This window comes from Tenrec ecaudatus, chromosome 12 (assembly GCF_050624435.1).
Source record: "Tenrec ecaudatus isolate mTenEca1 chromosome 12, mTenEca1.hap1, whole genome shotgun sequence".
NCBI lineage: Eukaryota > Metazoa > Chordata > Mammalia > Afrosoricida > Tenrecidae > Tenrec > Tenrec ecaudatus.
In genome coordinates, this window is record NC_134541.1 from 103,635,396 (window position 1) to 103,660,012 (window position 24,617).

The 24,617-nt window shown below is 54.6% G+C and overlaps 1 protein-coding gene across 1 annotated transcript in view; it reads right to left on the minus strand.

The window, feature by feature from the left end:
• The window catches only part of ABAT (4-aminobutyrate aminotransferase), a 59,995-nt gene that overhangs the window by 2,674 nt on the left and 32,704 nt on the right, over positions 1 to 24,617 (minus strand). The window contains exons 3-15 of the mRNA XM_075564305.1: positions 24,219 to 24,316; positions 22,113 to 22,142; positions 18,483 to 18,600; positions 13,830 to 13,879; positions 9,083 to 9,163; positions 8,507 to 8,599; positions 7,551 to 7,613; positions 6,129 to 6,192; positions 5,729 to 5,877; positions 4,056 to 4,193; positions 3,310 to 3,477; positions 2,072 to 2,218; positions 701 to 812 (exon numbers count right to left, since the gene is read on the minus strand). Of these exons, the coding sequence (XP_075420420.1) occupies positions 701 to 812; positions 2,072 to 2,218; positions 3,310 to 3,477; positions 4,056 to 4,193; positions 5,729 to 5,877; positions 6,129 to 6,192; positions 7,551 to 7,613; positions 8,507 to 8,599; positions 9,083 to 9,163; positions 13,830 to 13,879; positions 18,483 to 18,600; positions 22,113 to 22,142; positions 24,219 to 24,316 (1,311 nt within the window). The remainder of the gene's footprint in view (positions 1 to 700; positions 813 to 2,071; positions 2,219 to 3,309; positions 3,478 to 4,055; positions 4,194 to 5,728; positions 5,878 to 6,128; positions 6,193 to 7,550; positions 7,614 to 8,506; positions 8,600 to 9,082; positions 9,164 to 13,829; positions 13,880 to 18,482; positions 18,601 to 22,112; positions 22,143 to 24,218; positions 24,317 to 24,617) is intronic.

Here is a 24,617-nt window from a genome sequence, read left to right on the forward strand (position 1 = left end):
GGTCAGGGTCACCGGTCACACACCACTGGGCTCAGCCCTTTACCCGCGTATCCTTCTCTCCTTTCAACCACCTGTCTTACCTTCACCCCTGCCCCTGCCTCCAGCTCACCCACCATGTCCGCTTTCCCTCTCCTTTCTTTCCATCTTCCTGCCTACCCACTTACCTCCCTCCCTACCTGTCCACTTACCTCCCTCCCTCTACCTGCCTACTTACCTACCTGCCCACTTACCTCCCTCCCTACCTGTCCACTTACCTCTCTCCCTCTACCTGTCTACTTACCTACCTGTCCACTTACCTCCCTCCCTCTACCTGCCTACTTACCTACCTGTCCACTTACCTCCCTCCCTCTACCTGCCTACTTGCCCACTTATCTACCTCCCTGTACCTGTCTCTACCTATCTCCCTACCTTCTCCACTTCCTCCCCCATACCACCTACATTCCTATCTACTGACCTGCCTTCTTACCTTCCTATCTACTAAGCAGGACCCCTCACTGCTGGTCATTTTGGTAGCCTGACTCCTTACTGCCGGTCATCTTGTCACCAGCCAAGTCACTGCCGGTCACCTTGGTCACCTTACTACCAGTCATTTTGGTCACCCGGCCCCCTCATCACTGGGCCCCCTGGCCCACATTTTGTCCCACGAGTCCCCTGCGCTTTCTTCCTCAGGGCACAGCGCCGTGCTGCGGGCTGCCCTCACCTTTGTTTCTGGCTATCGCGATGAGCTTGTTCCGCACGGCCTCGTCGGGAGTATCGAAGGAGCAGAATGTGCCTCGTCCCCGTGCACGGCTGATGAGCTGGGGGTACCGGGCCTGCAACAGGGCGGGGATCAGAGCTGCGTCAGCACCCACACACGGCTGAAGACATGGGGGTACAGGACCTGGAATGGTGGGGGGGGTGTTGTGGAGCTGGGGCTGATGTGCTGGGGGAATGTACCCTGCAAAGGACTTGGGGAGGGCACAGTTGGGGTCAACCCCCTGCCAAGTGAGTTCCAGCCAGGCCAGCAGCCCCACCATGTTTAGGGGAGTGACATCCATGTGTGTCGGGGAGCAATGGGCAGAAGCCCAAAACCCAAGCCCTGAGTCAATTCCAATTCCCAGTGACCCTAAAGGCAGAGAACTATTCCCTGCGGGGTCTGAGACTCCGTCTTTGTGGGAGCTGCCAGCCTTGTCTCCCTCCCGAGGACTGGTCGGCAGGTTTGAACCCCTGGCCTGATGGTTCTCAACGCTTGTCCCACAGCCCGACCAGTGGTGGGGTGGGGGTGCTGTGGAGGAGGGGCCAACAACACCCCAGCTGAGCGGCACAGGCAGGCTGGTGGAACTCGGCCGCTGCCCGGAAGGTGAGGGTTCAAAGCCACCCAGCAGCCCCAGGGGAGAAGGCCTGGTTCCCTCCCGTGAGTGACGGCGACAGCCCTCGAGGGCAGGGCCACTCTGTCGCCGTCTCTGCGAAACAAGAACAACAATCTGGAAAAACGGTGTTAACTATTTTTACATGAAATTTAGGTCAAAATGATAATATTTGGGATATAGTACATTAAGTTGATTATTAAAATTAATTTCACCTGCATCTTTTGACTTTTAAGATGGTCAGGGAATTTGAGCTTGCCCCCAAGGGAATCGGCTGCCGGGGGAGGAAGCTCAGAAGGGCAGGAAGTGCCGGAGAAAAGGATAAATTGGACTGGGGGCTGGGGGTGGTCTCCTCCTTTGAGGGGCTGGCAGTCAGGTCAGAAACAAACTGTGGCCACGCCAGTGGCTGGGCGTGGGCTTTCTCTGTGCAGTACATGGACGCTGAAGGAGGAAACCGTCTGCGGCTTGGCTGGTTACTGCGAGAAGCGCCATAATGTGGCCTTGGGGAGGCCGAGGTCTGAGCTGGTTTTCAGGGGTCAAAGAATCGGGGGTGGGATGGGAAGGCGTCCCTAGGGGAGAGCTCAGCTTGTATGAAGGTGGGAGGACGGGAACTCAGGCCGTGCAGACTGGCTGGAACAGCAGGTACGGGGTGTGGCTGGGGTGGAGTGGCGGGAGGTCTATCTGGGAGGGTGGGGAGGGGGTCCTGGGGGGCTGTGGCCGGGCACCTGGAGGTCCAGCAGGCCTGTGAGCAGTGTCTTCCCAGCGTGGGCGGCGTTGCTGAGCAAGTCCTCACGTTTGATGATGTTGATGACCTCAGCCAGCAGCAGGTTCTTGGACGGGTCCCCCAGCCAGGTGTTGAAGATGCGGTACGGCTGGAAGGAGGTGGGGCGTCAGGCATTCCTCAAATGGCCTCTCCCCACCTTGAAGAGGAGAAACACTGGCCGGGGGCAGCATATGGACTCTTTCAGTATCACCCCCTCTTAGAGGGGCCACTTGAAGGACACTCAGAGGGCTGGTCACCTGACCTACATTCTCCCCCGTCCACTGGGCACCTGCCTGGCTCAGGCCAGCTGGTTCACAGGTGTGAGCCATCCACTGTGACCCCCTGCCTCTCCCAGTGAGTGATGTGTGTGACCACGCATGTGTGTATGTGCATATGGACATGTGTTTATGTATGTGTGCGTGTGTATGTGTGTGGTGCGTGTGTGCAGGTGGGTATGTATTTATGTATGTGCATGCATGTGTGGTGTGTTGGAGATAGACTTGTACTGATAGTAGAACTGGCTCAAACACACTTCCTGGGCTGGTGGCCCTGTGACCAGGTTCCGGCCACCACTCTGCAAATGGCAGTGTTAGGTGGGATTTCTGAGAAGGGGGCAGCTTATTTTATGGCTCCCTCCTCGGCCTTCCTCACTGCCTAGGACGGAGCCACGTGGTAACCTTGAGAGTGGAAACCACATGCAGGAAGGTGCTGGGCAGGTGCTGGGCGCGGGTGTCAGAACCTGCAGGTTCAGGTGTGGTGCAGCGGGGACGCTCTGGCTTTGACTCCTGGCTCTGTCACCTCCAGCTGTGTGACCTTGGAAACCTTACAGGTCGGGCTCAGTCCCCACGGGTAAAGCAAAACTCCAAACCTGCTGCCATCGAGTCCACGCTGCCCCACGACCCTCCAGGGCAGGGTAGAACTGCCCCCGTGGGTTTCCCGGACGGTCATTCTCTCCTCACGGAGCAGGCGGCCTCATCCCCTTGGCCTTGAAGTCGGGGATGAAATGTAGCACCTACTCTTTGCAGAAGTGACCAGGGTTGAAAATACACCTGTCCTTGGAATGGGGCCAGGTACAGAGCCACAGCCAGCCTGTGGCCGCAGGTGGCCACAGGAGGCCGCTATGGGACAGTCTGAACGGATCAGGGCTGGGCCTTGGGTGTCGCTGAGGGGGCAGGGTGACCAAGGTGGGCGCACACTCACTGCGTTGGGCCGGAACTCTTCCTTGTGGAAGAAGCCCCCGGTCATCATCTTCTTGCTAAAGGTCATCACGTCAGCCGGGTCGTCCAAGCCCCAGTGCTCGTGGGCCCAGAACTTGCCCGTGCAGCCTCCTCCGGTCTGAACCTCGTCCACTAAGAAGGCACAGCCATGCTGGGCGGGAGGGAGGGAAAGGTGCATGAGGCGAGCAGCCGGAATCCCGCCAAGAGCCTGGCTGCCCGGTTTGCAGACTCGCCCTGGGCCTGGGGGCCAGAAAAGCCAAACACTGCCAACGGGCAGGCCCCCCGCCCAGCAGCACCGGAGCTCCCCAATCGCTGATGCGGAACTGGCCGAGGCAAGCCAGCGATGGTACAGCTGCCGCCCTAGGGCTCAACTTCCAGAGCTGCCAAGGCAAGGCACTGATGGCGAGGCTGCCACCCTGGGGATCTGGGACTCGCCTTCCTCTTGTGCCTTGGAAACACGTGGCGGCGGGGCTCAGGCCAGCCCGGTGGTTCCTCAGCCCTGCTCTCAGCCAGTGACTATTTACTTAGATAACCCGAAGGGGGACACTGCAGGTTTGCACAGTCAGTGGACACATGAAACGCACCAGCTGACAGTCGGTCACATGACGAGTGTCCCCTCGGCAGGGGGATGGGTGGAGGTGTACCAGGATCTGGAAGGCGGTGCGTGCTAGCCCTGGGGTCTGGCATGTCCCACCCTGTCCCCGTCTGACCCCAGCAGTGCCCACTGACTTTCCTGGCGATGTCCCTCAGCTTCCAGAAGAAGTCATCGGAGGCGTGGTTGTCCCCGCCCTCGGACTGGATAGGTTCCGCGATGATGCCGGCCACTGCCTTCTTCTTCTTCCGGTATTTGACAATCAGGTCCTCCACCTGCGGGCCGAGGGAGCGGGGCACACGCTGGCACCTGGGGCAGCACCAAGGGCAACGGCTCGGGCCCTGGGCCCGGGGCACCAGGCTGGGCATCTGTTAGTGTGGCGGCCATGGGGAGCCTCAGGTGTGGACCTGTCCTACCTGGGGCTGGTGCAAGCCGGTGAGGGGACGTAAACTCGTTCATTCTCATTTACTCATTAGGTCATTAAAACTTTTTTTAACTTTTAAAATCTTCCCATTGCTAATTGGGTGAAGGCTGACGGCACAGGCTAGCAGTGTAGTGGTTCGAGTTCATGTCAACTTGAACCTGTGGGAAAGTGGGGGTGCCGCCCAACCCATCAATCAGGACACTCTGATGATGTCTCTTTGGGGGTGTGGCCCTTTCATAAGGAGACAGGGAGAAATGCTCTCTGCCTGGTCCTTCACCCTCCCTGCGGGCTGGGACCCTGCGTCAGTCTTCAGGGGTGGCCTCATGTGGGCTGTCGGCGCTCTGCCATTTTCCCACCGGCCTTGGATCCACGTTGTGCTGCACCCACTGGCTGTGCCGCCGAAGCTGCAGCTCTGTGAGTCTGAAGAGGGCCCGGCTGGCCTCGGACCCGAGCCCTGGAGTGGGACGGGGCTGGGCTGGAATGCCTTCTTGACACAAGATGACCCCTTTCCCCACCTTCTGTGGAACAGATCACTAAGTGGGGGCGGGGCTGTTCAGGTTGCAAGAGCCCTGGTGATACAGCAGGTTAAGCACTGGGCTGCTAACCGAGGATGCGGATGGTTTGAACTGACCAGTTGATCCGAGAGAGGGAAAATGAGGCTGCTTTTGCCCATGAAACTCGATAGCCTCAGCAGGTTCTCAGGCAGCTCGCCCCTGTCCTGTAGGGTCTCTGAGTCTGAATGGACTTGCTGGCAGTGGGTTGGTTCTGGTTGTAATGCAGCGCCCCCTCCCCTCCCACTGCTGTCCCCAAGCCAACCCAGGACTCGAGAAGGCTGGCAAACGGGGGATTAGAGGCCCTTACGGAATTGTGTTTTCTGGGCAACGGTCTCTGTTCTTTCAACACACACTCTTGCTTTGAACGTGTCATAACTTGTCCCTAACGAGACTTGAATGAGTCCGAAATTGGTACCAGAAGTGGGGTGACCACTGGGTGTGGGATGTCTCCTCCCTACAGGGCCATTTCCCAGGAAGGAACATCTGCCCCTGCTTCCCTTTCGGGGGTGCGACACGGCTCCCCAGATAAACTCTTGTCAGTTCCTCTTCTCCTGAGCCAAGTCTTGGGCCAATGGAGTAAGATGCAGTGTGTGTGTGGGGGTGGGGGGGGCAGGAAGGTACAGATTGGGGAGACAGAGTGTGCGTGGAGATCAGGGGGACAGTGTGTATGGGGGCGGTCAGGGAGATGGATGTGTGTGTAGAGGGGGGTGGGACTGGGGAGATGAAGTGGATGTGTGTGGCAGGAATGGGGAGACAGAGTGCAGGCTTACGAGATCAGGGAGATGGAGTATCTAGTGTGTGTTGGGGGTGGGATCAGGAGCCCCTGAGGTACCTCTTCCAGGCAGCGGGCCTCTTCCTGCTGGTTCTCCTTCACGAAGTCCTCCAGCGGGTACTTCAGCCGTGGGAATGGTGCGATGGGCCAGTCGAAGGACGGGATGTCAATCTTGTGAATGGCTTTGGAGTGAGTGGTCGCCAGGCAACCTAAGCCCACAAAACAGAGACGAGGGTTCAATCCCAGCTCTGCCACCGGAATGGCCTTGAGATGCCCTCTCCCTGGCTGGGCAGCAGCCTCCCCATCTGTGAAGCAGGGGTGACACTCTCTCAACTGAGAGCTGTTGTGTGGCATCAAGGGAGCAAGACTGGGACGTGGCCAGTGTAAGATAGGAGGCAGCTCCCGCCGCTGCGGCCGGGGGTGCTCCACTGCTCTCTGGGTCCTGCTGGCCGCTCCTTACCCAGGGTCCTCCCGTGGAACGCGCCCATGAAGGAGAGGATGCTGTACTCGGGGCACCCGGGGGCCTGGAACGAAGAAATAAAGGCTGTCAGTCACAGATGGGAGGACTGGCGAGCAGCCGAACTGTGGTCCCTGGACAGAACGTGGAGGAACGCCACGTCTGCCACAGAACCTTCCAGCGAACACCCAAGCCTGACACAAAACATTCTAGAGCACAGTTGGCAAACCACGGCTCAGGAGACATGTGTGGCTCCACGGTACAACTGAAAATGAAAATAAAAATATTACTTGTAAAAGCATATTCATGGCTCTCAAATGATATTTAAATTGTTGAGGGACGGGATTGGCTCTTCTGTCTCAAATGTTTGCCCGTCCATGTTGTAGCGGAACACCAGTGTTAGCCACAGGATATTCCCAACAACAGCCAAGCCTGGCGTAGAATATTCTAAGGACCATCCAAGCCACAGAAGCTTCTAGAACAGGGCTTTCCAGAGTGGGCAATGTTACTCCTGAGGGGTGCTGAAACTCCCCGAGGGGCTGCAGCAGCTGGCACCCACTCTCTGTCCTGGATGATGGGCTACCACACAACATTTTGTAATTGCCGGGAGGTGCTGGGTAATACATATTGTTTTCCTGAAGAGTGGGAGGTAGCCCAAATAAGTTGAGAGCCTATGCTCTAGAGCAGTGGTTCTCAGCCTGTGGGTTGAGACCCCTTTGGGGGCCGAATGACCCTTTCACAGGGGTCACCTGATTCATAACAGTAGCAAAATGATAGTGATGAAGTAGCAATGAAAATAATATTATGGTTGGGGGTCACCACCACATGAGGAGCTGTCTGAAAGGGTCGCGGCATGAGGAAGGTTGGGAACCGCTGCTCTAGAACGCAATATTAATATATAGTACCACACATCAGTATACATATTGAGAAGCAGCCACTGAAAATGAGGAGTGAGACCTAAAAATACTGATGCGTAGCCATGGATATCATGAAACCACCAGCCTGGGTGTACAATTGTCTTAGTTTTCCGGGTGATTGCTAGATCACCGGGGGGCTGGACACCCTGGTGCGTACAATTGTGCTAGTTTTCTGGGTGACTGGCAGGTTCACCAGCTCCCTAACGACCCGCTGACACTGACCCACAGAGACCCTGCGTGTGCCTGCGTAGAGCTCCCTATGGTTCTTCATGGCTGGTTTTTGGAAAGATGATCACCAGGTCTTTCTCCCGAGGCACCTGTGGAGACCTGTGCCCTCATCCTGTGGGTCGCGCCATCCAGGCACGCCGTGATCTCCTTAGACCCGGGCAGGAGTCCTAGGCCCTGGGGAAGGCCGGTCACCAGGAGCTGGCATTCAGCTCACCACCAAAGGGACAGGTGGGGGCTGGGGGCGCAGGGCAGGTGTCCCCGAGCGCCCAGGTGCACTTACCTGGTTGACCATGCAGGTCTCCAGCTCCTCTTTGGAGAAGCCCGCGTGGCCCCTTTCCTTGTTCTGACAAAACAGGACGGAACACAACCTCAGAGAGGACTTCCCACCGCAGCCCCGGGCCCTCCCGCCGCGCTCTCAGGCTCGCCGTGGGGATGGCGCTGTGGGCCTTTGTCCAATTCAGTGAGGAAGAGGCTGGCACAGGGAGTGGACTGTGTTTGCAGTGAGGTCAGTGGGTGGACCCACTAGATCCTGATTCACTATTGGCAATGGTGAAGTTCGGAGGAGAGCGAGGAAGTCACGGTGGGTCTGTGGAGTCAGGTGTAACACGATCACATCCAGGTGACCGAACGCTTCAACCAGACCCACTGGGACTTGCGGGCAGCTCCACCGGTGCTGGATTCTGACCAGGGTCACTGAAGTCCAACACTCCAGCCAGTCCGGAAGAGCCGTTGGAGGGCTGAACCTGTGTGTGTGTGTGTGTGTCCTGAAGCTTCACTCAGTATCACAAGAAGACAGTTGGACAAGGGTGAGCATGTGTGTGTAAGTTTACCCCAAAGCCTTACCCAGTCCCACAAGACAGCTGGAAAGGGGTGAATGTGCACGTGTATGTGCCTCAGTCTCACCTGGCACCCCATGAAGATAGCTGGAAAGGGATGTGTGTGTGTGTGAGTGTGTGTGCATGAGTGTGACCCGGAGCCTCACCTGGTACCACAAGAAGATGGCTGGAAAGGGGTTAGTGTGTGCATGTCAGTGTGCGTGTGAGTATGCCCCAGAGCCTCACCTGGTACCACAAGAAGACGGCTGGAAAGGGGTGAGTGTGCACGTGTGTGTGGCTGAGTGTGTGCGTGTGAGTGTGCCCCGGAGCCTCACCTGGTACCACAAGACAGCTGGAAAGGGGTGAGTGTGCACGTGTGTGTGGGTGAGTGTGTGCATGTGAGTGTGCCCTGGAACCTCACCCGGTACCACATGAAGACGGTCTTGAAGGCGTTTTCGTTGGAGCAGGAGCCGCAGGCCATGGTGATGATCTGGGACATTCCTTTGGGAGCGACCTGCCAAGAGGGAAGTGGAGCTGAGAGCCGAGACCTTAGCTGGAGCTGCTTCTCTGCAGGCGCCCCGCTGGGCCTCAGGGAGGGAGGAGGGTTCTGTGGGAAGCCATCAGACGGAGAGGAGGCCCTGGGGTGGAGGAGCCAAGCTCAAGGCAGCAAGGAGGACTTCGAAACGCCCCTGCTGCCATCTCAGATACCCGTGTTTTACAGGTGGGCAGCTGTGGCTGGAGGTGGCACGCTTGTGGGGACCACAGAACACAAGCCACACTCCTGGCGTGGGACACACACAGGAGATTCCTCTTTGTCACAAACCAATGTCTGCAACACTCCGTGAAAGCAGCAGGGAGGGCTGCGTACGGGTGTGCACCAGGGTCAAAGGTCAAGGGTCAAAGGTCTCAACCCGCCTCCCCTCAAGGGGCCAGAACCCCTGGTGGTGGGTGGGCATGGTTTGCACCTTTGGAGGGCAGGGCATCCCCCAACTCTCACCGAGAGCAGAGACTCCTTCAGTCTCTGCACAAAGTTCTCTGGGGGCAGGATCCCGAGGGCAGGCCTGTTGATGAATGTGCTCTGCAAAAAAGGCCCAGAGACAGAGTGACTTCCAGGTGGGCACCCGGAACCTCCCAGCTCCTGCCCACCGATGACGAGGATGGCGGCCGTGGCCACTCCCGAGTTAAAACACTCTGAGTGACCGGGGGTGGGGCGTGGGGAGGGTGTCCTGGGTGCTTGAGATGACAGGTTTCCTGTACTTTTGGAGCATTCCACTGGGTTTTCTTTGGGCAAAATTAAAAAAAAGGAAAAAGCCACATAGCAATTTCCTGGTTGTAATATATATTTTTGAAAGATGTTGCTATCGGGGTGCAACGAGGTACATGGGACCTCTCTGTGCTCATTTAGTTTTTATTCAACTTCCCGGGAATCTGCAATGATAAACATGAAAGGGAAACCCAGCTCCCTGAGTGGCTAAGCTCAAGTGTTGGCGAGGAAACAGGGCAACCAGATAGTCACAAGTGTTGGCAAGGAAACAGGGCAACCAGAAACTCACTCGCAGATGGTGGGAATGGGAAGTGGTCCAGTAGTTTGAAAAGTAGTTTTACGGCGACTCCATTCTGAGCTGTTTACTCAAGAGAAACAAACATACGTCTCCACCAAGCTATGTACCCACATGCTGATGGTAGCAAGAAAGGCCAGCTCCATGGGTTTTGTCCTGCTTTGTGCCCACTCAGGCAAGCCTCAAACCCACAGCCATCGAGTCAGTTCTGACTCACTGTAACCTGGAAGGCCAGTGTAGAACTGACCCCGTGGGTTTCTGAGACCGATCTTTACAGAAACTGACTGCCAGACTGTTCTTCCAGGGTGCCACTGGGTGGGCTGTAAACACCAAGCTCTGAGTTGATAGTGGAGTCCCAGATGTTTGCACCACCCAGGGGCCCCTGTGAGAGGGAGGGGAGGTTCACCCTCCTTACTTCGGAGCTGTAAGGATCAGAGAGGTGAAGGTACTTGCCCCAAATGATGCAACAGGAAAGGTACAGCCGTGACTCCAACCCAGGTTGACTGGCTTCCCAGACCCCTTTGGGAAATGTTCCTGCTGGGTACCATGTACAATGGTTTGCTCGGTACAACCTGAGACCCTGGGGCATCTTGGGGGGGGGGCATTTCTCTCTGGCTTTGAGCTGTCAGCAGGCTCCAAAGAAATCAAGATCAGCAGTCAATACAGCAGGGTGCAGGGATCTTGCCCAAGCCCAGTCCAATACAGCAGGGCGCAGGGATGACAAGGGGTGACGGTTTTCTTACTTGACATTAGAAGCAGAAGGTATTGGACGGCATAATCAATGAAGTTAGGTCCCTAACATCCCTGCTGTGATTGTGTGTTCTCATGGCTAGGCCAAGAGTCTCAGTTAAGAGCTAGTGATCCCTCAAGATGAGCTCTCTTGAGGGGGTGGCTGACTACTAATCCAAGCAGATACTCTGAATAAAAAATAAATAAAAGTGTTGCTTTGCTGGGTCTCAATCCTGCCTCTGGCTCAGTGACTTCTGGTTCTCTGGACTTGAGCCCGTGGCCTGTTGTATGGCCTGCTGATCCTGGGAGCTGCCAGAGCTTGCCATTGACCTGACCTTGGATTCATTCATCTCTGCAGCCAGCAGCCTGTTGTCTGACCTGCTGATCTTGGGTTCACCAGCCCCTGAGAACATGTGAGTCAGAAGTCTCCAACCGGACACCTGACCTCAGGGCTTGAAACTTGCCCCGTCTACGTTTCCCTGACAGGAACCTCTGTGCAGGCACCTAACACCTAGCCCCACTGGCTATGCCTCTCTAGAGATCCCAGCCGAGGACACCTGCCTCCAAGTCTGTAGCAGAAAAGTACTGCCCAAGGATGATGGGCGTGGGTCTCAGAGACTGTGCAGCCTTGAGTGAGTCACCTCTCTGGGTGACAATGCTGTCACCTGCAGAGTGGGTCCTCTCACCAGGTGCTTGCAGGGGTCCTGAGGTTACAGATGGCCTATTGGGCTTGAAGGGCAGGTAAGGGAGGGCACAGCCCACAACACTGCATCCAACCCAGGTGTTGGCCTGCCCTTGTCCTTCATGGTAGTGCCCAACAGAGACTGTGGAGCGTGGGCAATGGGGTAAGGTGGCTTTGGAGACACGCGCTCCTGTACCAGAGCCCCAGATGGCAGTGCCAGGGGATGCGGCTGCAGCTTCTGCAACCACAGAAAGTTATGCTGTTGTGGTTCTGGGGTGTGTGGTTGGAGCACCACAAGGTGCATGAGCCCCGTCTTGGGACTTCAAGGACCTGGCAGGAAAAATAGTCCTTGGCCCCTGAGTGAATTCCTGCCAAGAACTGGGGAAACACAAGGCCCAGTCAGCCGAGCCTTGGCCTGATGCCCTGGGTCTTGGAGCCTCAGCTGCCATCTTTGTGACACCACGTGAGTAATGGACTCCTTCTCATCAAGCCCCAAGCCCAGTCCCCTGCACACAGAGGGGTTCTCTTGGAAGAGAGTCAGCCGGAGGGGGGGGGGGGGAGGTGGAGGGGGGGCACCACAGGCTGCCACTGTCTTCTGCTGGTGGCACGCAGTCGGTGAAGGAACAGACGTCGAGGTCATGATGGAGAGGACAGCAGGCTGTGGATGGTAAATGTTATGCATTTGGAGCAGAGGAGTCTGGGACGCGTGCCCAAAGCTGCAGGGCTGGGGCTGGCGCAGGGTTCCCGGCCCTGCCTGTGTCCACCCGGGTGGACTACCCGGTGAGCAAGGCAAGTATGGACCTGCTGGGCTCACTTACGACTCTGCGGGGGGCAAGTCCACAGGGGCTTCACCACACCGTGCTTCCAGAGGCGAAACCCTGGTAGCTAGCTCAGTGGTTAAGTGCCTGACCACTCACCAAAAGGTGGTTCGAACCCACCCGTCACTGTGAGGGAGAGAGATGAGGCCGCCTGCTTCCATAAAGATGGACAGCCTCGGAGACCCGATGGGGCAGTTCTGCTCTGTCCTAGAGGACCACTGAGTCAGCTGTCTGCACAGCTGTGGTTCTTGTTTGGCTGCTGGTTTGCACACTGGGCCCCTGGCCCTGTCGGGGACTGAGAATGTGCTTACAGGGTGAGCAAGGTTGTGCTCACCTTGCCCACTGGGCAGTCGGATAGTGGTTACAGCTGGCAGCTTGGAGTAAAGTTTAGAGGTGAGACTAGGGGCAGGAGGGGTGGAAGAGGCAGCTGAGAGAAGTAGGGCCAAGGCTGGTGCCTGGCTGGGTGAGAGGTCAGGGGTCAGGAAGGAGAAAGTGTGATTCCCAGTTCTCCGGCAGGGTGAGCAGGGACAGGGTGTGGGGGACAGACTCCTTATGCCTGGAAGTCACACACACACGCGCGCACGCACACACACGCACGCATGCACTGGCTGTTCTGGAAGATTCCGCCCCCGGAGGCGAATGTGTGTGACATGTTTGTTGACAAGTTGCTTGAGCACCAACTGCTGAGCATCCGGGATCCGGGCTACATTTGGAAACAAAGCATGCTTCCATTGTAAACATACTCTAGGCAGCCCTCACCGTCAGTGGCCCCGACAGCTTCAGGGGGGCCCTGGCTTTCTCCCACAGCTGCCTGGAACCTGTCAACTCACCAGAGGCCAAGAAATGCCTCCAAACCCCGGCCTCCCAGTTTTGAAGGAGAAGCCCGCCAGGTTCTTATCTCCCCAGTCAGTTTCCCCCCAGGACCAGACACTCTCTTTCTGCCTCTCTCTGATTTCTTCTCTAGAGCCCAGCTCCCAACCACGTCTGCACAGACAGGACGTGGGGCCACTGAACCAGCTACACACGCTGGCTGGTGGGCGTGGGAAGAAGGCGTGTGGGCTCCGGTGGGCAATTCTGCTCCTATTTCTGAACCCAAAGAAACAGGTACACTTGTTTGTGTAACGCCATGCACTCATCTCCCGTGTCACACACCCAGATAAGCAGCGTGCATGCGCGTACCAACACATGTGTGCAAAAGGCCACGGCACTGAGATACCCTCAGCAGTGCTGCTCAGTGCAATGCAGGCTACAGCCTGGCGTCTGCGCACAGTGGGAGGCGTGAGGAGGGGAGCACGGATCATCGACAGCCACAGGCAATCCACACAGTGACTGACAGACAGCAGTGAGCGAGGGAAATGTGCCCTACAGGATACAGCGTCCAACCTAGCACGGCACTGAGGCGGAGTCCGGCCCCAGGGGGAACTCAGCTGCACTGTCAGAGGCTAGGGGAGTGGGCTGGATTGGGAGAAAAGTCACTGGGTGGGGGCCCGAAGGGGCCCTTGATCTCTTACTCTGGGGACTGGCTACCATGCATGCATCCTCAACAGGGACCAGAGTGGAAAGACCTGGCCCTCTCCTCACGCATGAAGCAGTGCAGTGAGTCTGCGCGTGCCAGTGAACGTGTGACGTGGTGGAGATGCTGCGGATGTGGTAATGAGGTGGACAGGGCAGCTTGTCTGGACTTTCCAAGTGACCCTAAAGTGGCTGCTCAAGCCCCTGAGAGCAGAGGCGAGTGAAGAGCAGAGATCGAAAGCCTCATGTGGGGGCCTGCTTGGCAACCTGTATCACTGAGTGAATGGTTAGTAGAGTGGGTGGGCGAGTGGTTGAGTGGCTGAGTGAGTGGTTGGGCAAGTGGTTGAGTGCGTGGTTGGGCGAGTGGGTGGGTCAGGGACATGCATGCCCACAGGCTGCCCAGGGAAGTCGGAGGGATCGCCATGCACACAGATGGAGACTTACCACGTTCTCAGGCTGTTGGAGGAGCTTCATGAGTGCAGGGTGATTGTAACCTGGGGGAGGAGGGGGCTGTTAGAGACCAGCACTGCATCAGGGCCCTCAGGGCTCCTCCTGCCTCCTGACTGCCCCCCCCGCCAGCCCCTGCCAAGCCTCTGCACACGGCCCTAAGCCAAGCCTGTTGTCATTGAGTTGCTTCCCATGTGTGACAGAGTGGGATCACCCCAGCGGCTGCCTCGACTGTAATCTTCACAGGGAGTCCTGGCGGTGTATGGTTATGCGTAGCGCTGTGATCCTCATGGTCAGCAGTTGGAAACTTCTGGCAGCTCCGAGGGAGGGAGCAAGACTGGTCTTTTACTCCTGTAAACAGTCACAGGCTCAGAAACTCACAGGGCATCACTATGATCCAGAGCTGACTGGATGTGAGTTTCTTGACTTGTGGACTCTTTACAGGAGAGGCTCACCAGGCCATTCTTCGTGGTACCTCTGTGTGGGTCCTTTCCATGGCACAGTGGGTTAAGCACCAGGCTGCTAACCTCAAGGCTGGTGGTTCAAACCTCCCAGCCACTCCATCGACGTCAGATGAGGCAGTCTCCTTGTGTAAAGACTGGCAGTCTCAGAAACTCTAAGGAGCAGTTCGATTCTGTTCTGTAGGGTCATCAGCTGACACAGAAGGGACTGGATGGCCATTGGTTTCTATGGATTCTCAGGGCCATAGAGTTGACGCTGACTCACAGCGGCCTCTGTGGGTTTCTGACACTGTAACTTTCCCAGTGGAGTGACTGGTACTTTTGAACCGCTGATCTTACATTAGCAGCCCAGCGTGCCAACAGAGCTCTTTCAGATGGCTGCCAGTGGCTGACTTTCAGAATAGCCAGGCCTCTCTTCTGAGGTGCCTCTGGGTGACCTAGAACCTCCAGGCTTTCGGTCTGTGCTAACCATATGCACGCTGGGACTTAGCAAGTTTGGGCCACAGGAGGGGTTTTCCAACCCTCTGTGGGAACATTCCATGGTTTCCTCATGCCCTCTTCCCATGAACATCTCAAAGCTCCTCTCATATTACAGATGCAGTGGCAGCCGGGAAAGACTGTCTTCTCAGTGGGAGAAACAGAAACTGTGGGTCGCCCTGGCTGCTGTTGGGGAGCACAGACTGGGGAATAGGCACTTGGTCGTTGGGTGCTGTCCAATAAGACTCTGACCGGATATGACATGAGGACGTTGTCAGTTTTCTGAGGCCGTGGTGGTGTAGTGGGTTACGCATTGCGCTGCTAACTTCAAGGTCATCAGTTCAAATCAACCAGCTGCTCTGCTGGGAAAAGATGGGGCTTTCTACTCCTGTAAAGAGTGAGTTTCAGAAACCCGCAGGGGCGGCTCTTCTCTGTCCTATAGGATCACTGTGAGTAGGAATCGACTCGATGGCACTGAGTTTGGAATCTTCATGGATTGCATCTCCCACAGAGTAGCTAGTGGGTTAGGCCTTTGGGCTAGCGGCTGTGCGCTGAACTGCTGTATCACCAGGACTCCACAAGCAGCTTACTTGGAAGAGGATTTCTAGCATCCTTCCCTCACCTGCCCCAAGGCATGCTGGGCCCAGGGCTGGAGCACACTCATTAATCAAGGCAGGGAGACTGGATTTTTCCAACTGTTCTCTGGGCAAAGGTTGCTCAGCACTGCCTCCTTATCAGGCTGCCTGAATGTTTATGACTCTTCTGCCTCCACAGATAAGCCCGGTCCAGGGAAATCTCACAGGGCCACAGAGGCAGCCTGTCCTCTGTCTTCTGATGGGGAGACGAGAACGCACTGGTCCCTTGGATCAAGCACTCCAGCCTGTCCCCTTCCGTACCCTGGAGGTGGTGTTCAAAGGCCCTGTGCTGCCGGGCTGTTGTGGGGATAGAAGGTGAGAGAATGCAGGGGGCTTTGGAGGCAGGACACCTAGTACATTTCACTCATCGTTCCAAAATCAAACCCAAGTCACTGCCGTGGACCCAATGCCTACTCAGAGATCCTGTAGGAGAGGGTAGCACTGCCCCTGTGGGTCTCTGAGACTGTAACTCTTTACAGGGCAGACAGCTTGTCGTTCCTCTGAGGGGCAGGCTGGTGGTTTCAAACTGTGGACCTTGCGGTTAGCAGCCCAATGTGTATATGCCATCCGGTCACTCATCATTAGTTTAGGGCACTGTCTCCAAGCCTACAGACGGTGAAGAGATGCCCAGAGAGAAACTGGAGGTCCTGAAGCTCTTAAACAAGGCTCCTGGGAGGTGCGAGTGTCCTGAGTTGGACACTACCTGTCGAGAGGTTGGTGGTTCGAATCCACCCTGAAGTGGCTCAGAAGACAGGACTGGTGATGATCTGTTTCTAAAAGGCCATGGCTTTGAAAACCCAAGGGGGCCCTTCTGCACACCTGGGGTCCACATGCATCAGCACCAAACCAAGCTCAGTGCCACTGAGCTGTTCCGGACTCAACAGAACCCTATGGGTGTGAGTGGAACTGCCGCGTGGCTTTCCCAGACTGTAACTCTTTATGGAGCAGAGCGCCCCCTCTTTCTCCCTGGGAGCAGCTGCTCCTTGAGATTAGCAGCCCGAGGTGTCACCTGCTACGCTGCCAGGACTCAGGGCCAGCTCACAACCACGACCCTTGAGCAACTGCCATCTGCACGACCCCTCACTTCCTCTCTGTCTGCCGAGAGCCCACCCTTTTCACGCTAACAAAAGGGCGACGTTGTTAGGTGCGGGAAAGTTCCTTTTTGACTCATGGGCCCCCAGTGACCAAGCAGAGCTGCCCACTAGACTTCTAGAGTGCAGCTATGGTGGATTTGAGTCCCCTATCAGCCTCCGGCTGCCAGGCCTCTCTGCAGGGGAGCTGCTATTGTAGCGCCACCAAGTGCTTCTGACTCATGGGGACCCGATGGGCAACCGGTCGGGACGTTGCTCAGTCCTGCTCTGTCCCCTCTCTCGTTGTTGTACTTGAGCCCGGGCTGCGGCCATCTCAGCGGGAGGCAGAGCTCAGTAAATATTTGAATCTAAAATCCTTTGTAAGGTAGAGATGTCCCTGAGCGACAGATCTTTCAGAAAGGATGAGTCATCTGGGTGCTGCCTAATGGTGTGTGCAAGGGAAATAAACAGGTTGGAGAAATTGGGCTGGGGCAGCGGGGTGGGGAGCGGAGGAGGAGGGAAGCCAGGAGGCCGGTCTCAGGAGAGAACAGCCCCCGCTGTTGAGAGGGCTGTGGGGAGGGTGGGGGGACGCTGCTGCTGGGGGATGCGGCAGCCGAGATTTCTGCATCATCTCTGAAGGCGCAGGCTTCATCAGCCACTCCGCCCACAGGCCACTGGACACACCAGAGACAGGGACGCACCACACGGCAAAGAACAGCGCCTGCCTCTCCGAGCTGGCCCTGCGGGTCTCACCCCCATTGGGGCTGCTCTGCTTTGTCAGCTCAGTCAGCAAGGCGGATGCTGCGGGAGCCCTGCCCATCACTTTGCTGGGATTAAAAAAAAACAAAGAAAATCCACTGCCACCAAGTGTTTCCGACTCATATAGAGTCTGCAGGGCAAGGCAGGACCACCTCTGTGCGTTTCTGAGACTATAACTCTTTAGGGGAGTAGAAAGTCTCGTCTTTCTCCAGCGCAGTGGCTGGTGGTTTCAAACTGCTGACCTTGAGGCTAGCCAGCCATCGTGTAACCACTAGGCCATCTTTCCTGGGCATGTTAGAGCCTCTTGAAGCTGCTGTGAGCTCTGGTTGGGACTGGCGCCACTGCCTCCCTCTCTGGACAGCCGCCCTCGGGCAAGGTGCACACTTGGCCTGGGGGATTGCACACGCACTCGTCCCGCTGGCTTGGCCAAGCAATGGCAGACTGACATGGACACACAAGGGGCCCAGCCTCTGGGGTACAACTCATGCCCCAGTGCCCCCCACCCCTAGACCAGTCCCTAGCTGAGACCTCAACCTTGTGAGCACTGCCCCCTTCTCTTTCCTCCTCGGGGGAAACCAAACAAGCAGCAGCTGCCGAGTTGGCTAGGACGCCGGGCACCCTCCTGTGCGTCCCAGGGGAACCGTGCTGGCTGAGGTTTCGGAAGTGGATCACGGGTCCTTTCTGTGGGCACCTTTGAGTAGACTTGAAATTCCAGTCTTTTGGTCAGTAGTCAAGCCTGTTAGCAAGCGGCCTGCACACAAGAAGGCCTGCCTCGGGCTCTACTCTGAAGGGAGCAGGCCGGGCACGGTGGACATTATGGTTGTGGTTGGAGAGCAAACATCCGGCAAGATGGATTCAACTCCTAGCTGAAGGTGTTTCCTCCTTAGGCTGCTGAACTGCTCTAAGCGTTGCTTACGTCTTCCAAGGATCTAACTTGGTAGCACCCTGGGAAGGAACTCCAAACCCACCGCCCTTGAGGCCACTCTGACTCACAGCGACCCCATAGGACAGGGGAGAACTGCCCCTGTGGGCTTCTGAGACTGTCACTCTTTGCAGGACCAGAAGCCTCGTCTTTCTCCAGTGGAGCGTCTGCTGGTTTCAAACTGCTGACCTTTCAGTTTGATTACCAACCCATCTTGTAGCCCACTCTGCCACCAGAACGGAAGTAAGACATGAATGGAAGAAAGACCTGGAGGCCCTGCACACATCACAGAGGTTGCCCTCCAGGCCTGCCAGTCCAGCTCTTACCAATGGGGACAGAGGAGATCTGGGAGTAAAGGTCCAGCATCCGGTTGCCGTCCACATCCACCAGGTAGTTGCCTCGACTCTCTTCGTAGTTGCAGAAGAAGTGCACAGCCTCTGCGTTCTTGGGGAAAGAAGAGCCCGACTCAGGCTTGCTAAAACCTCCTAGAATGAATATCTAAAAAAATCTCCCAAACAGATCTGGCCTGCCGCCCCTTTTCAGGAGAAAAAAAAAAAATCAGCATACCCTGCCTCCGAACCGTCGATGAAAAGCGAGTAATGCTGGGTAAAGTGTGGGTGTTTGCTTTGTGACCCAGATCTGTCCAGCACCCGCCCACTTTGGAAAACACTAGGTTAGATCCTCCATCTTTTGGGATTACTTTTGAATTGGTGAAATCAGTACAGTCCCACCTATTCTGCAGAACCAGGGAAGGAATCTTGCCCTGGAAGTGATGATTTACTTTAGGATGATTTACTTTAAAATCATTTAAATTGTGAGGGTGAGAGATGGGCCTTTCTACTCCCTTAAAGAGTTACGGTCTCTGAAACTCACAGAGGCAGTTCTCCCTGTCTTATAGGGTCGCTCGCTGTGAGTCGGCATCAGCTCAATGGCAGGGAGTTTTGCTTTTGTTTTGCTAAGTTGTGAAATTGTGTTTTATATATTTTGATTCTGGATCAAAATAAAGGTTTAGATAAAAATCATAAGTAGAATCTGATAAATTATGATTAAGACCATAAGCCCAACACCACGCTATGTTTATATATAGTGATATAGACGACAGCAAAACTTATCATTAAAAGAATTAGAATGATACACTAGGAAGTAGTTAGTGAATGCAAAAGAGCCATAAAGCTAAAACAGAGGAACCAAAACATAAAAAAAGCAGAAAACAAAACAAAAGACACACAAGGGGTTTGCAGACAGTTCATGGAAAATCCATCTTAGGAAAAAAAACTATGCAGGGGTTTGAATTTTTGCCTTTTGCGCCAAACAACCTGACACGATGGTGTTAGGTCCCGAGTCACTGAGAAGGTGGGACATCAGCCTGAAGACAGCCCCTCTCACAGCAACACGAATTCGCGAAGATGGAAGCAAGGACAATCACCTTATTGATGGTGACGTGTGAGTGGAAGAATGGTGAAGTCCTGGGTGCTTTATGAAACGCGCATGGGACAATGCCCCCAAAGAAATCAGCCGTCTACAAATAAGTCACTAATTTTGAGAAGGGACTAGAAGGTGCTGAGATGGAGCCCGCAGCAGCGACCATCCATGTTGATTTGCCAGGACATATGGTTGATGTCCTAATTGAAGAGGACCTGACTAGTAATAGCAGAATCAATAGCTTTAAACACCACTGACATCTCAACTGGTTTTCTGACTGAAAAATTAAAGTTGAGCACACGTCCTGCTCGAAGGGTGCTGACACTGTTGTCAGGACCAGAGCTTTCGATGGAGATCTTACACAGTGGGATCGAGATCGGGAGGCATTTCTTCAGAGGACTGTAACAGGAGGTGAAGCATGGCTTTCCCAGCACAGTGCTGGAGACAGAGCACAATCATATGATGCCTACCAAGAAGCAGAAGTGACCAGTCAGAGCAAAAGCGGATCAGTGGAGAGCAGAGGTCATGGTCACAGCTGTAGGGATGTTAAAGGCATTTCGTTTGCTCAATTTCTAGAGTCAAAGAAACGTAACCCCTGCGTGCTGTGAGTGTTTTGAGGAAGTGAGCCACCGTTGTAGCAGATGACTGACTGCCCAGGGAGGCTTCACCAGCAGTCCAATGCGCCGGCTCATTCTTCCCATTAAAAAAGGGCAATCTGGTGAGAATTTTGGTGGGAAATCATTAGATATCCACTGTACAGTGTGGATGGGGCTCCTTCTGACTTCTCTTTGCTCCCTAGTCTTGAAAAATCTTTAAAGGGCACCCACTTTCTTCCATTATGAATGTATAAAAGACCCGCACTGCCATCGTTTTAAAGGGTTGGTGTCATTGCTTGATAGAGCTTAGGTTGAAAAGCAAAGTTGATGCTTTAAAAGTGTTTCTCTTTCCATTCCATTTCTCCCCAAGCGTTCTGCAGCCCCCTCGCATAAAGAACCAAAAGTGGACTAGCAGACGAAGCGCAAGCACATCAATAACACTGTAATGCGAATGCATTAAAGGACTCCATCTGAAGGCAGGGATCATCAGACCATTAAACAAACAAGATCCAATTATACGCTGACTCCAGGAGACAGGCTTCAGATTGAAAAACATAAGAAACAGGATGAAAGTAAATGAATGGAAACAGACACGCCATGCAAATTGCGATAAGAAAGGGATAATGGTCAGGCCATCATCAGACCAAATAGACTATAAACACATAAAAAAGCAACGAGAGTTATTGACAGACATTTTACAATAATAAAGGGGAGTCCACAAAGAAGATGTAACAATTATGAACATATCTGTACCTAACAACAAAGCCCCCAAATGCATGAATTAATGAGCTTGAAGGCAGAAAGAGATAATTCAATAGTAATCGCTGGCAACTTCATTACTTTGCTTTCAATATTCTACAAAGTGGGCAGAAGACCAAGGAGGAAATAGACACGTAAACAACATTCTAAATCAACAAATCCCCACAGCCATGCAAAGAATACAGGTCGCAGTACACACACTTTTCCCCGCGCTTCTTGTTAGGTGCCGTTGAGGTGGTTCCGACCCACGGTGACCCAATGTCTGGCCCTGCACCACCCTCATGATTGTTCCTAAGCTCGAACCCATTGGTGCAGCCACTGTGCCCATCCGTCTCGCTATGGGGCCTTCCTTTCTTTTTCTGCCCCTCCACTTTACCACACCATATGCTAGGCTATAATAAATAAGGCTTGGTAAGTTTAAAAGGATTAAAATCATACAAAACATTTTCTCAGAAATGAGTATCTTCTTAGAAATGAATAATCCAGGGGTGTGAGGGGCGATACTGGGAGGGTAGAGGGAGAGGGGGTTGGAAAGAGGGAACCGATTACAAGGATCTACATGTGACCTCCTCCCTGGGGAAAGGACAACAGAAAAGGGGGTGAATGGAGACACCAGACAGGGCAAGATATGACAAAATAATAATTTATAAATTATCAAGGGCTCAGGAGGGTGGGGGAAGCGGGGAGGGAGGGGGAAAAATGAGGAGCTGAGGCCAAGGGCTTAAGTGGAGAGCAAATGCTTTGAAAATGATTAGGGCAAAGAATGTACAGATGTGCTTTATACAATTGATGTATGTATGGATTGTGATAAGAGTTGTGAGTCCCTAATAAAATGTTTAAAAATAATAATAAAAAATTTTTAAGAAAAAGCAAAAAAAAGAAATGAATAACAAATAATATTTGGGAAATACACACACACCAGGGGGCTTCACAATGTCTGTGGAAAGATGGGATAAAAAGATAACGGAATTTCCCCATGAACTTTTGAAAACCCCCTTGGTAGGTGGAGATTAAATAGCATGCTCATAAGTAACAAATGGATCCAAGCAGGAATCACAAAAGAATCCAGTGGAGAGAAAAGGAAAGGGTGGGTAGGATAAAAGCTGACTATAATTTTTAGAAAAAGAGCCAGCAGCATAATTCCAGTGGCAGGAAGAATGGCAGCCCATCCCCACTTACCTGAATTATATTCAGCTGCTTCATTAACTCCTGCAAGTGAGAGAAACAAAAGCATCACAGTGCTGGGCACACTTTTTGCCAAAGCAGTTTTAAACCTTCCCAAGTCTCGTGGCAAAGGCCCTTCAAAGGCTGGCTCCCACCTCCCTCTGCAGCCTCGCCTACCCCCCACCCCCACCCCACCCCCGCCATCTCACATACTCCTGTCCATCTAGGCTTCACAGCTACAGTCAGTGCCTGCTCCCCGTGCCTTGTCTTGTCACGCTGCCTGCCTCTCCACTAGCCGCTGCCCTTTCCTGGAACTGAACACTCTCCTCTGTCAGACGCCTTCTTCTTAGCCCTCAAGCTCAAGTTCAAGCTCAAGGGTGTTGGGTATTTTTGATGCTATCGTAATGGTATTGTTTTAATGCTTCATTTGGGGGGGGGGTCACCTCCTAAAGAGGATTGTAGAAATGGCCCTAATACATGACCCACCCTGAAACTGGCCCTTGGTTGTGTGGTGCTGCTGCGTTCTCCCACCACAGTTGGTGGGATGTCTGCCCCAATCCTCAGCTTGCTCTGACCAACAAGACGACGACGAGGTGGAAGTGATCTGGGCCAGCATGCAGCCTGGGCCTTTTCATCTTTGGGTAGCATGCCATCACCATGACGCTACACCCTGCCTACCTTGGTAGAGGCTGGGAGACATGTGGAGCACAGCCAAGCCCCCATCACCCCAGCATCAGCCAACACCAGTCCAACCCAGGCTAGCAGGTGAGCCCAGGAGAGCTGCTCACCCAACTCTTGGCTCACCCTAGATGCAAGAGCAATGTACACTAATGCAAGGATGCTACTGGGCTTGGGCGGGGGTGCTTGTTACCCGGTGTACGTGGGCCTGGCTAGCTGACCCAGCTCCTCTGTAGCGTCTCCTTTCATTTCTCACGGTGGAGGTGGCATGCGTCTCCTCTGCACTCTGCCTCCCTCTGCTCACTGCTGCACGCTTCGTCTGCTCGTTGGAGCAGAGAGCCCGTCTCTCTCTTCCCAACAGCCTGGGAATGACTTCCCACCCCCAGGTCATCTTGTGCATCCCAGAGCTGCCTGAGTATAGGGATGGAGATGTTTAAGGAAAACCCTGCTGGGACAAGATCGTGGAACATGCTGGAGTTCGCTGCCAAGACATCCAAACACCACCAGGAGCTGGGCTCCGTCGGCTACTGGGGACAGCAAATACACAGTTTGCATAGAAACCACTCTTTGATCCTGCAACCAGGGCAGACAGTACTAGTCGATCACTGGTCGTTTCCCTCAGGATCTTTCTCACCACAGTGCTCTGTTCTCACTGAAAATTCACCCGTACAGCGTGTGTTTAGCAAAAACTTGTTTCCCATTCCTTTATTTTCCCATAACAGAGAGAGAGAGAGGGAGAGAGAGAACGAAATGCTATGGAATGCTTTCAGAATAGAGAAAAATTAAAATTATGAAAGGAAAACCCCCCAAAAAATAAGAGTATATGCTACTTTGGCCTCCTCCATACAAAGGCAGGCTCGCTACTCACTGAACATTCAAGTGGAAAACTTGGGAAGAACAGGAAGAACCTGGTTTTGAAGCCACGTCTGGTGTCCGTGGATAAAGCGCTGAAGTCGCAGAAAGTCCCCGTCCAATTGAGTCGGGAGCCGCTCAGTGGCTGGGAGTTCGTGTTTTTGTATTTGGTGTGCAGGGGCCGTGGTACCACAATGGCTTAGGCTCCGAGGGAGAAAGTTGAGGCTGCCTGCTTCTGTAGAGATGCAAGCCTCCTCTGGAGACTCGCGGAGCATCCTGCCCTGTCCTGCAGGGTGGCTCTGGGCCGGAATGTCCTCGACAGCAGGGTCTGGTTCTGCCCTGACCTTGGCTGAGTCATGAATGCTGAGGACATCCTTACAGTCTTCTCAACAACCCCGTGCCCGTTTTGTAGTGAGGGAAACAGGCTGAGAGATGACCTGCCTGGTCCGGGGTGCCAGGCAGACCCACAGGGTCTCCTGCCCCAGGTCTTCAGGGGCAAGCCCTCTGCCAACCATGGGCCCCACAGCTCATCCGAGCCTCAGCCTCCAGGACCCCATCCCACAATGCACCACTCTTATGTCCCCAGCTCACCCGAGAGCGCGGCCCAGGGACTTCCGTCTTCATCAGCGGCCTGTCATAGTCAAACTCCATGTCCACTTTGGCTGAGGCCTGGCTGATGTGCCTGGGGCCTGAAGGAAACAAAGGGTGGGGGTGGGGATAGGGGGGTCATGCTACATGGCTGTAACTTAGAGCAGGGATGCTGCCCCAATGGTGCCCAGGCCATTGCTGCCTGCTAAGGTGGGACCAGGACCTGAACCCCCATCCAGCGAGACCCTCCACAGGGTCTGGGCCTGGGCACCCCATCAACTAGGAGGGCTTAGAAAACAGGAAACCCCAGTGTTGGGGAAGTCAAAGGCAGGCCTGTGTCCTGCCGGGGGAGGATGTAGACAGCAGCCGCCGGGCTGCCCACGGCGCAGTCGCATTATGAAA